The sequence below is a fragment of the Priapulus caudatus genome, unplaced genomic scaffold (assembly GCF_000485595.1).
Source record: "Priapulus caudatus unplaced genomic scaffold, Priapulus_caudatus-5.0.1 Scaffold55, whole genome shotgun sequence".
NCBI lineage: Eukaryota > Metazoa > Priapulida > Priapulimorpha > Priapulimorphida > Priapulidae > Priapulus > Priapulus caudatus.
Genome location: NW_014577116.1, coordinates 30,339 through 42,861, shown reverse-complemented (window position 1 = coordinate 42,861; position 12,523 = coordinate 30,339). Strand labels below are relative to the sequence as shown.

Sequence of the window (12,523 nt, the reverse complement as noted above, 5' to 3'; positions counted from 1 at the left end):
GGAAGAACTACAAGACTCAGAAGTTTAGTCCTAGTCACTTCCTTTAATTAACATTGTGTGAAATATACCAGTGACGTGTTTACAACACGAGACAAACAACCTTTCCAAAACTAACAAGCCTACACCAATGCTTCGACGATCATACAACAGATGGTTGCAACACAAACACTCGTCGGCCACCCGACACTCTTGTCGTCTAATAAAAGACCACGTCCCAAAAAAAGTTGGGAGAAATCAGCACATCCACATTCATTCTCAAAACAAATGCAGTCGGTGGGCTCAACATACGACGACTGACTGGTGAATACTATATTGGCAATCTATATCACCTACTCTGGGCAAGCTGGTAACAGCAACTGTTACATACAGTTCCGATTCCAGCTTTCCAACAGGTAAACTCATGCACATCTCGTCAGGAGTGTCTCGTGTATAAATAGTTTAAATGTTGCTTGACAACATAACGGCAACGATAACGTACCTAAAACTATGTCAGGAGATCACTTGTCGAGAGCCAGGATGTATGTACGTATGTAGACATATAGCCAGCATACAGAAAACCAAACAAATGGTAGTTAGGCCAAAACAAAATATATGTGTGGTTACCGATACATGCCGAAAAAAATAGGGTAGGTAGGTAGGGAAAACATTTTATTTTCTTGAAATATTTTATTTACGAACCATGTCCGAAGGATGTGCGTTGTGCCTTTCGAAGCAGGAACTGCAATTCATATTTTTTTTAATTAAAAAATTTTTTTTTTACTTTAAAGAAAATTTAAAATAAAATGTTTAGGGTCGCTGGGAATAAATAGGGTTGGTCAGGAAACCATAACCACACCTATATTTTGTTTTGGCCTTATCTAATTTCGAAAACCATCACCTCATTAGAGAATGTTCTCCAAACTTTTCCATTCTCAAAATGATACTTATTCACGCATTCTTATTGAAAGGAACCATTTGTAGAGCATTCGTATGATGACGATGATGGCAATGGTGGTGGTGTGATGGGCAGTGTATATCAGGATGTATCATTGCATGCTTTTCGCGTGTGTCCATGGTGTTGCACCTAGTAGTTTCACTAGTCCTCTGAACTTCCTTTCGTGCGCCTTTGTCGTGGTGACTGCCTGGGTGTCCTTCTGGGAGATTTCTCTGCAAGAATAATTGTAATATCTCAAACTAAAATTTTTTAACATACAGAAAACGTTAATATTAGCAATACAATTATTAAATTACCTTCAGAAAAAAACAATGGAACCACAAACCTTAAACGAACATTAGCATATCTGCCATAACGACAAGTAGTGTAGCTGTTACCAATTTGTCAAAAACAGCATGTTACACTATTCCAAGCACTTAAACCATTCTGCTTTTACTTTTTAAATGTTAACCAGACAACACTAAATTTACACCATCCAAACGATCTATTGGTAGTATTGACGCACTCATGTCATCAAGTGTTTGCTTAGGTATCCAGTCGTAATCCACATCATTATGGTTTGATGTCCCCATCTCAACTGGTGCTTTGGTACGCTGTCCCCTCTTCTTTGTGAATGATGCTAGGAACTGCTGTCCAGCAACTAGTAGCAATACAGCCACGGCAGCCAGAAACACGTACAGGAAGAACCTATGCAAGACAAAAATATTACCTTCATTTGGTACGGTGGTCGCGGCATTATCGGGACGGGCCGGAAACAGTGAAAATGCCACTATTAGGCGGTTAACATGTGTATAGAGATTTTCAGTCATGTTTTTTTAAGCGATGCGACCACTTATATGAGGCCCTGATAAAGTTGGCACCACTGTTTCATCAAGACAGCACTACACATCTTCATGCGATAAATCCTAGAGTATGGGAATGACACAAGCAAATTATTACATCCCTATGCCCATTAAAAAAAATCATGGAAAGTACATAAATTTATGTTATAAAGCTCATTTCCGGTGACCAAGAATTCACTCACGTTTCACCATCAAGACCTTCATCAACTTCGATTATGCTGATGGTTTCGTTAAACAGAGCATCTTGGTACAAAGAACCCTCCTGCAATAAATAGGTAGCTTCTGCATTAAAAGGATAAACACACGCAGCAAAATGATTGCACGATGCATACATGCACTCTGTAACGAGCAAATTGCATACCTACACCAGGACTAAACTTGCATGCAAAACAAGTGCCACAGAGTCATAGCACTCAGCTAACAACACATAATATATTAAAGAACTGTTTTCACTTAGGCAAGTTGAGAATTTGTTGCTTTAGAATTAAAATTGCTACTCATTGTTTATGTTTTGAAAATCATAGGTCAACTGCACACATACCAGGCAAGGTAGCTTTGCCATACCAAATTGCAGCTTCTTATTAGAGAATAAGGGTTACATTTTTATACACTATTAAAATAGTTATGGAACTCCCTACATATAAGGAATTGCATTCACAAAACAAGAGCCGCAGAGCGTCTGGGCTCATCTGAGGTTTGTTGCTACGGCTATAAACGTAACATTTAAGTCGTGCGTAGTGACACCTTTGTTAGGCGCAGATATGCAGATACACAGTTGCGTACACATCATTTCAGCAACCTTCTGCATTCTGCTCACTTCCCAAATCCCATTGGTTGATACAAATCGCGTGCGTGAAACTCCTGTTTTATGGTGCATTGTGACCTTAACCCTAACCCTATTAAAAAAATTTTCTCTTGAGGGTCAAAAGGTTATCAGACACTTACTCTTCGCATGTCAGTGGAAAGCACATTTCATGGTGCTTTCAATAAAGTTATAAAAATGAGAGGTCAGTGCTGAAACAAAAAAGTTTTTCAATCGCTCCGTCAAAATCTGCCCTGTGCCCATTGACCTTTGACCTGTGACCTCCAATTTCGGCACAGTGATGGCTTTTCCTACCATGATGCTATACACCGACTATCACGAGCCCAGGTCGAGCCGTTTAGATTTGTGCCGCAATTCTGCATTTCCTCCCTATACCTTAAGTTAAGGAAAGAATGTTCCTTCTTTTACACCTCTTGACCTTTGACCCCCAGCTTCGACATCCCAACTCGTTTTCGGATTACCCCCCTACGTCCCGACTTTCGAATCTGTACGTCTAGCCGTTTAGACTTGTGCCCAACTGTTGACGGACGGACGCACGCACGGACAATCATGCGATTCTACAAGCTGCATCTGACTATGTCAGATGAGCTAACAATACGGTTTTAAACACACGTCAGCAGTCAGCCTCATAAAGGTATGACCCTTTATCTAATATATCTTTCTGCAAGGATGTGATCACTAGATACGTATGCTTCAGTGACTAGTTGTGTGTACTGTTGAACATATTCCAAGACATAACAACAGTTTTGCCCAATATCCCTACAAAAGCCCTTTCATTCATGCTCGGCTGTGTATAGACTGTCTGTTTCTACGACTGGTACAGAAGCTACAGCAGAGGCAGCTGCACCTGGAGTTGAATCACATTGATATCGGCACTTTGATTTTCCTATAACTTCACAATACGAAATGATAGGTTTTTCAGAAAGTGCCAGAAAAACAAATTCAGCATATGGTATCTATCACCTTATTACTGTGAATCATGCAACTTGGTTTGTTTGTAATCCTACCAAACAAATTTCTCATCGCACTTGTTGCAACAATTATACTAAACTAATGATTTTATATGGTTACTTACAACATCTCTATAGTTAAGGTTAATAGTCAGACCAAAGGGTCTTGCATTGAAGTTCTCACTAGGCATAAAGCTGTAGTCAAATGTTGCTTGCTTCTTGGATTCTACCAATCGTCCATAATAGGCCGCAGTAAACTAGGAGAAAAAACCATATATATGTTAGTTACTATCGAAAACACGCTTTCCTATAATTTCCTAGTCACTTCATTGCTCTCTATAGGTGTATATGCAGACAAATATACCAAGTAGCAGTTGTGTTTTACAATTCAATATTTATGATGCAGCATACAATTTTTTTTTAGCTGAAGGTAATGACAAGTTGAACATTTACTTATTGCAATTATACAATTAAACAGTAGCAAGGGGATAAACTGGCAGCATAAATACAGTAACAAATGACTTAGACAATCGGCAACTTATTCCAGCAATAAACCTGATATATTTCCTTACCGAACACTTCTTCATGACTCGCATTAAGTAAATTAATTGCTTACATTTTGGATGTAAAAGCTGTAGTCTTGTGGGTATCGGAAGGCTGCATCGATGCTGTCTACAATAAAATCCTTTTCACCGTTGTTGATGAATCCCACTAGGAACTTCACAATTGCTCCTGCTGGCATTTCTGCAAATAATTAAAGTAAACAAACGTTAATTATAATGCTCCGACAACCTATACTGCTTTGCTTGTCTACTACTAATGATAACAACTCTGTAGGAGTTATACACTGTGGTGAACCAAAATAAACTCAGAGTGCAACTGACGTCATGCCAGCAAGTGGCAACAGATGCAACAGGAGTTGACAAGCTAACAAACAAATTCACACTCACACACACATATTTAAGGCCGTTTGCTGTCTAATTAATTTTTTATAAGAAAAATTTGCATTGATCATTATCATGAATAAATCTCAATTAACCCTAAAACTAAAATATGTATAATTTAATTGCCAAATGCCAATGTGCCAGGGGTCACCAATAGATTTCATTTTTACAGAACATTCCATCCTGTAGTTGTATTTTTACAGGACCAGAAGACTTTTTGCCAGACCGAAAATATTTCCAGCATGTGAAAAATGCACCTTATGGGTAAATCAATTGAGTATATTAGCATGTTGCCATATTTTAGTAGCTATAAATATAATGATTCGGTTGTTAAAGCTGGTTGGTTAATTGGTGCGCTCTGGTTGATTCTTGGCATGCATTCTACAATGATTTATCCCAATATAACATCAAGTGCCATTTTGCAGATATTACATTTTCATTTTGTAACCTGGTTCACTTCAGCTTTATTCTATTGACTCCCTCAGAATCAGAGTCATCCTGATAGTCTTACTTAAAGGCATAATAGGCCCATTGATTATGCAATGTTGACGAATGCTACAGTAACTGGCACCTTATGTAGTTAATAAGTACATAACCTTACAGCCAAACGCGTATTAACTTGTCCAATACCACTGCTGGTTACATTACAAACAAGACTTGAAATCGGTTGTTGATATTTATCAACGTATCATTTACGTGCCGTAAATGTCATCCAGGAGTCAAGCGATGACGTAAAACATTTGTTCGGCCCGTATGTTTTGGACGCCAGATGAAATGGAGGTGCCAGTGGTGGTCTGTGTTTCGTATGTGGAATCCACGTTCATTACAATTATCGCTAGCTTGCCAGCTGAGCGCAATACAGCGGCATGAGCTTTCAAGCAGCTGAACGCTAACAGCTGGAGACGATCTACCAGTGCGCAGAGATACTGCATGAACGAATGCGCACTCAGACCACAAGGATCGAAATCACTGATGATAGCATTGCATACGTCCGAGCATGCGTGCGAAAATATCCGGTGCACTATAATCTGTATCACACCTGCTTTGGCGCCGCTTTGAAACTGTAAACAACCGATTTATTTGACCTCGGATTTCAATTAGACATTTCTTAGTAACCAGCAGTGATATTGGACAAGCTAATACACGTTTGGATGTAACAGGGGTAGAAATTAACTATTGAACACGGGAGTCCAACGGACTCCCTACCCTCAAAAAGAGAGAGTCCGCAGTCTGAAGTTCAAAATTAAAGATATTAAAACAGTAACGCATGTTCTTATTTTGAAGATTCATGCAGTTGCATGTCTGCCAAATTTTCTTTGGACATTAGCTGGAAAAATACGGTAATTCCACGAGGCCGTGCTCTGTCCAGAACGAACTAGTTAGCCTATGGCAGAATTTTCAGGGAGTCACACGGACTCCTGCATATGTCAAATCAGGGAGTCCGACAGTAAATCAGAGAGTATTTGACTCCGGGCTCCCGTTAATTTTGCACCATGTGTAAGGTTATGTACTTATTAACTACACAAGGTGCCAGTTACTGTAGGCTGTAGCATTCATCAACTTTGCATAATCAATGGGCCCATTATGCCTTTAAAGTAACTATGCATGGGTAGAGTTAAAACCAATTTCATTGGCCAAAAATGATTTGTGTTACACAGTGCATAGTGGGGAAACAATATGTCAGCCTCCATGTCACGGAATTTACTGCTGTTAACTTGATAGGTATTACAACAGACATGGCATCATTTACTCCAAAATATATTCGATAACATGCCACTTTTCAAATGAAAAAATGTACTTAGCCTAATCTATAGGTGTAGTACTTTGCGATTACGATACTAGCGCCGGACCCACGGTCCAGCAAAGCTGAGAAATTCATCGGACCAGCCTATAAGTTAATGGTATTGACTGGCAGTCCAACAGTAATGGCATACGCTGACCTAGCAACCGCTGGTATGTGTATGCACTTGTGTAAACACATTTATTTGCTCAACGTGATTGAATACTCTGCATTCTGTAACACCTATAAAAAGCATACCCATGTAGTTGTCAGGTTTGCTGAAAACTATCTTTGTCTGAGCATCAGGTGAAGCTTGCAATGCCTTTTCTTCTTCCTCCTCTTCCTCTTCTTCCTGCAACAGTTCATTATATGCTAGTATGGCTACACCTGGAAACCAAGCAACCATGCACTACCAGCTAGAAATATGCAAGTTAAGGTGATAAATATAAATTGAGATCAATGTTAGAAAATGAAAAGAACCATAGTTTTGGATTGTTTTATTTGATAGGAGGCTTTCAATAATTGACTTTACTATATTTTTTTAATCAAAAATGCAAATGAAGCACATTCTCAGCTGGGCCAAAGATGAATAGTTTCTTAAATTTCATATGATCTGCAAAATTTGGGTGTTGTAACAGGACGGCACAATATCAATTTCTAGTTATATGTCCCTGACGTGGTATAAAGATAGGCCTATAGCCACTGTTATATAATTACATAACAAGATTTTCACCTATATAGATACGAAATGCAGCAACGGTAATTGTTATTATTTCATTTTATTCATAGCTTTTATATCATTTTTTACCATGCATTTGCTGGGAAATATTTTTCCAAACTTACACTATCTGCAACAACAGCATCCGTTTCTAGCGTTCCTGCACCTGGACCCTCATCGTCTATTGTGACATCATCCTCGCCTTCTACCTCATCCTCGACAGCATCATCGGCATGGGCGACGAATGAAGACCTACCTCCGCCTAAAGAACAATGACATTTAGAAACATTCATTAATACACACAAAAAACTTTTCGGCTTTGCCTCAACTAATACACCAACAACAAACACAGCAACATAAGATAGTTGTGGAATTGTTCGTTCCACCATATCACACTTTTATTCATATTTGCACAGGAAAGCTATACAAAATTTTTGTGAGTTCCATATAGACAGTAAGTTTTTTAGGACTCATGCTCAAAGCGGGTATTACTCGAAGGAATGATTTCATAAATAAAAATGTTTCTCACTGAGTAACGTAAATGGTTCTAGACTGGTACTCAATCTCCATTGCTTTATTTAAAGTTACCATATCAAAGTGCATGGGCAGGGAGTCACGAGAAACAAGTAGCATCATCAATTATCTACGTCAACATGATGTACAGATTTCAATCCTTGTATATTTTTGTGAAAATAATGATGTACGAGTGCACGCTATCCTTGCAACTATGCACAGCACTACAAGCATATTGTATAACACAGTGTATTAATATGCAAATTGTGCCTGCCGTTACATAGATACTAGGCTAGGCTAGATAAGCCTCTAATTGAGCATGGCACTATCGGCTAAGTATATTTTGGTGTATACATGACTGACTTGTTATACAGAGACAGAGCAGGAAAAGCATGATGAAAAATATTCTAACTGACCAGCGTGAGAAACAAGCGGTCGCCCAGTCGCCAGTGGCGATTAGAAAATCGACCGGGCGACTGCTTGCTCCTGTCAGCTGGTCCGGCGGGGCGACTACATAATCGCCGCACAGGAAATAAAAAATTTACCAAACTGAGGCCATAATAAAAATGTTGTTTGTTTGCCCTCACCCGACCGACCCGCCAAAAAGGGGCCGACACAAACATTTGTATTGACCTTTCCTATTTTTTTTTTAAGTTTCCGTATGTGGCAGGCCTGCGGCAACTGTACGTGGGCTATAGTACTAGAGCTATGCACAGCCTCCGTACGTGCCTGTTGGCTGGTCGGCACTGATTGAAGTAGGGGGGAGGGGCGAGTGCATTATTGATTGTTTCACTTTCAGCTGCGTGCCAGGGTGCATGTTCATTATTACATATGTAGGAGGTGGCCGGGCACCGCTGGTATGAGAGCGCAACAGCAAAACTTTCCTGGAATCGCTGGATTCCAAAACTTGGACAGCAAAACTTTGCTGGAATCCTGGAAATCTCTATATTATAATTTAGATATTAAATAACTTAATTATGGATCTAACTCTGACAGATTAACTTTATTTTCTTTTCCAAAGACTAATATGTGCTAAGAAGATATTTATTATTTCTTAATTCAAGTTCCTTTTATTTGTAATGCTTTTATTTCCACATTACGTGTATGTGTGCGTGCGTGCGTGCGTGCGTGTGTGATCTGGAAATAAAATCATGCACAATTTAGCTCTGATAAACACAAGTTGTTAAAAGTATTTTATATGTATATTGTATCACTGTACAATGTACATTATATAAATGTGTAGGCAAACATAAAACGTATCTCCACACAAGCACACCTGAGCACGTAGACACCATTGCTGAATTTGTAAAAAGACCCCTGTAATTAAATATGATAATTTATAGGAATAATGGGCGGTCTTCAGAGACCGCTGATCTTTGATGTTTTGATCGTTGATTTTTGATCGTTGATTTTTGATCTTTGATTGATTTGATTGATTTTTGAGATTGATCTTTGGACTTGTTCCGATTTACTACGCATCAGTGTATCGAAATGAGTAAAAAATATAATTTTTAAGAATACCTTAGAATGCACATCACCAAATTGCACCATCCCCCCCCCCTATAAAAACGTCCCCATATCCGAGTCATTCCCTTTGCTATGACAGAAATCCTGGACCAGTGCCTACTGACCAGGACCAGTACTTCCTCAGAGGTACTGGTCCTGCTGGACCAGTGCCTCCAATTATCAGTTTTTCACCCTGCTGACTATCACTGCCACTGCTATAAATTTGTAGTTTGTAATAATAACAAATAGCAGTAATTATCTCTTGCTCTATCTATGTGTGTTAAACCAATAAATTGCGGCATAACTTTTTATATAATCTGACGCTATTCTAGGGACCAACAACCTAAACAAATGTGGCAATTTTTATACAACAGAAATTGTAAACTTGTAATTTTTGTTGTCAGAACAGAAATTGCAATCGTGATTTTAATGCAATGTCACTGAACAACATAGACCGAATAATTCTGTCCCATATACAAGCTTTCAGATTTGAAAAGTACAGGAGGACTACTAATGACTCCCCTAGAACACCATAGGGGGACTTTTCACGCTCCATAATCACACCCTTAAGAGGCATGATGGAGAGTTCCATTAAAAAATCACACCCTTAAGAGGCATGATGGAGCTATGGCTCCACTAAAAATCACACCCTTAAATTTAAAAGGTCTGCCATTCTTAAAAGGTCTGCCATACGACGAAGGCGCAGTGCTCAATTTTAAGGTTTTTTTTGGGTTGTCCGGAGGACAACCAAGAGACCCAAAAGGGTTGTCCCTCAAGAGTTTTGGTTGTCCGGATATTATTTAAACATGTTCTGCATGCGCTCTGCTCACGTGATGCTCAGTGCTGTAAAGCAAAAGGCCTAATCATGTACATTTTGTACGTATTGCAGTGACAGCAGACATGGCCATTCGCATTGTTTCACTCATTATATGAAGATAATAAAATATTGGTAATGTGTAAATGATGCTGGGATCAATGACGTATAATAATAGTAATTAAAAGTTGCATAAAATTTATTTCATAACATTTACATTAACTACTAACATTACTAACATTACTAACACTGTGTCAAGTCACAGATGAGCAAAAATTGAAAATTAACACGAAACATTGTGTTGTTAAACACGTTAATGTTATACTTTGTATCAAGCAAGCCAGACAATGCGTCTAGACATGTACGTTTGCAGCGTATTGTGCAACCCTGGCCGTATGTAAAATGAACGCGCGCATTATGAATATAACATTTTTATAGAGGTTGGACACCGGACAACCACGGAAGCAATTTGTAGTTGCCCGAGAGAAAATCCAGTCGTCACGGACGACCGGACGACTGTTAAAATTGAGCCCTGCGAAGGGTGTATGAAAGTTGCATTCTCATTGGCTACTGAAACTAGAGTTGGGCTAGAATAGATACTCAGGGCTCGCGATCCATTGCAACATTGACAACTCTATGGACAGGGAAAACTAGCCTCAAGGCCACGCGTGACGCGGCGGCTTTTGATGTACACGATCGATCGATACACAGACTTTTGGTGCGCGATTTCAACCACTTTTATGAGGCGCGATGATGCGCGCACCATGGCACAATTTATGGTGCGCGGTGGAGCGCGAGCGCGATCGCGCCCCTTAAAAATGAAAGCCTGCATATAACCTTTTTTATATTTTGGTGTTGGTTATTGGGACAGAACGGGGTTCATTGAAATTTCGTGAGATCGCATGCAAAATGCATGCGCTGCGAATGCGCCCCATACGCCGCTATTGGCGCGAAAAAAACCCTACCGTTCCCTTCTACATGACTTCACCTTGCTACAGATATGTGTATACATTCACTTCAATCGTTATTCACTTCTTAAAAGATTGTTTTTCAGAAACCCGCTTCATTCCACTTTCGTAAATAACATTGGCCATTTACAAACAATCAGACCAATCAGAGCGAGTGTTGCAATAGCCTGGTTCTCGCTTGTATCTGTGGCGCTGCAGGAGGGCTGATAGCCTCGCTCTGATTGGTCTGATTGTTTGTAAATGACGAATGTTATTTACGAAAGTTGAATGAAGCAGGTTTCTGAAAAACAATCTTTTAAGAAGTGAATAACGATTGAAGTGAATGTATACACATATCTGTAGCAAGGTGAAGTTATGCAGAAGGGAACGGCAAGGTTTTTTTCACGCCAATAGCGGCGTACGGGCCGCATTCGCAGCGCATGCATTTTGCATGCGATCTCACGAAATTTCAATGAACCCCGTTCTGTCCCAATATAATCCTCACCAAAATATAAAAAAGGTTATATGGGACAGAATTATTCGGTCTATGAACAACAATGACTTAATTGGTCTGCTAGAATACATCACAAGAACAAGAGATAACATTAACAAACATTACAAATTTACCATTTCTGTTCTGACGCTCTGACGATAAGTCAAGCTGTGGTCTTGCAAAATATACTACGAGCAAACTACAAATTTATTCTATCTCTATCTGTATGGTATCGAGCCGTCCAACTTAGCCTAACCACACGTCACAAACAGTAGGCTCTACATTGTCTACAGTACAGACGTATCATGTACGTGTCTAAACGAATTTCCAACTATTTATTGAATACGTTTTGCATTACTTAATTCTAGTTCTTGGCAAAAAAACAATTTTTTTCGAATAATTACTTTGATTTAAGCTCCTGACTATAATAATGTTGTAAAGAAAGTACAAAATTGTCCACGAAATACTTGCCACGTAAGCGAAGCTACACGTAAACAGTGATCGTTACTCTACATAGCAATACGTATGGGTCAGTTTACAAACTCACCATCTGTTATCACAATAAGCACTGCTGGTAAAACTAAGAGAAATATGAGAAGCAATTTGTTATTCATCTCGTGTTACGTCTTTGCAGGTAAACGTCCTTAAGTTTCAGAGATGTTGAAAGATTTTATCCACCGGTAAAGAAAAACCTCGCTAACGACAGCCAACCAGCCAATATGGAGCAGACAGAGCGAAGCATCGTAAGGATAGAGTTTTGTTTCTAACACTAAATAATATAGATAGCATATAAAAACATCCAGAAAAACACAAATAGTAATATTTAATAATAAAAATATCTACTATAACATTAAAACATAAAAAAGACACAAACATGACTGAATCCGTCCGCATTTTACTCCCAGTTAGTAAAATCGGAGTGCGTTTCCGGAGAGGCGTGTCCCGTATTGCTGTCAACCACTGATCTCCAACTGATAGCTCCTTCTGTCTCTCTTTCTCTCGCTGTATAAATCTATCTGTATATAAAAATATATGAATTCTGTCGTGCGTTTAATAAAGTTTAACTTCATGCGAATAAAAATACTCAAATAAGCTGCATTTCGTCATTATCGGATTGAAATGTTGTGGGCGCACACCTCGACTGTTTCGGAAAGGGGTTAAAATTCCAAAAGCCTTGCACAAACTAATGTGCAAAATGTTTTGGGGAACAGTGGTGATTTATTATCAAAATTGTGTATTTCACTTAAACACAGATTTAA

The 12,523-nt window shown here is 39.0% G+C and overlaps 1 protein-coding gene across 1 annotated transcript; it reads right to left on the bottom strand.

Moving 5' to 3' along the window:
* Positions 1-861: 861 nt before the first annotated feature.
* LOC106821013 (translocon-associated protein subunit alpha-like) lies at positions 862-11,998 on the bottom strand. The gene is made up of 8 exons (XM_014825645.1): positions 11,812-11,998; positions 7,117-7,253; positions 6,532-6,625; positions 4,166-4,293; positions 3,675-3,806; positions 1,959-2,038; positions 1,440-1,621; positions 862-1,146 (listed from the first exon to the last, which is right to left on the bottom strand). The coding sequence occupies exons 1-8, from the start codon at positions 11,876-11,878 to the stop codon at positions 1,076-1,078; spliced, it is 891 nt and encodes a 296-aa protein (XP_014681131.1). The 5' UTR covers positions 11,879-11,998; the 3' UTR covers positions 862-1,075.
* Positions 11,999-12,523: the final 525 nt, after the last annotated feature.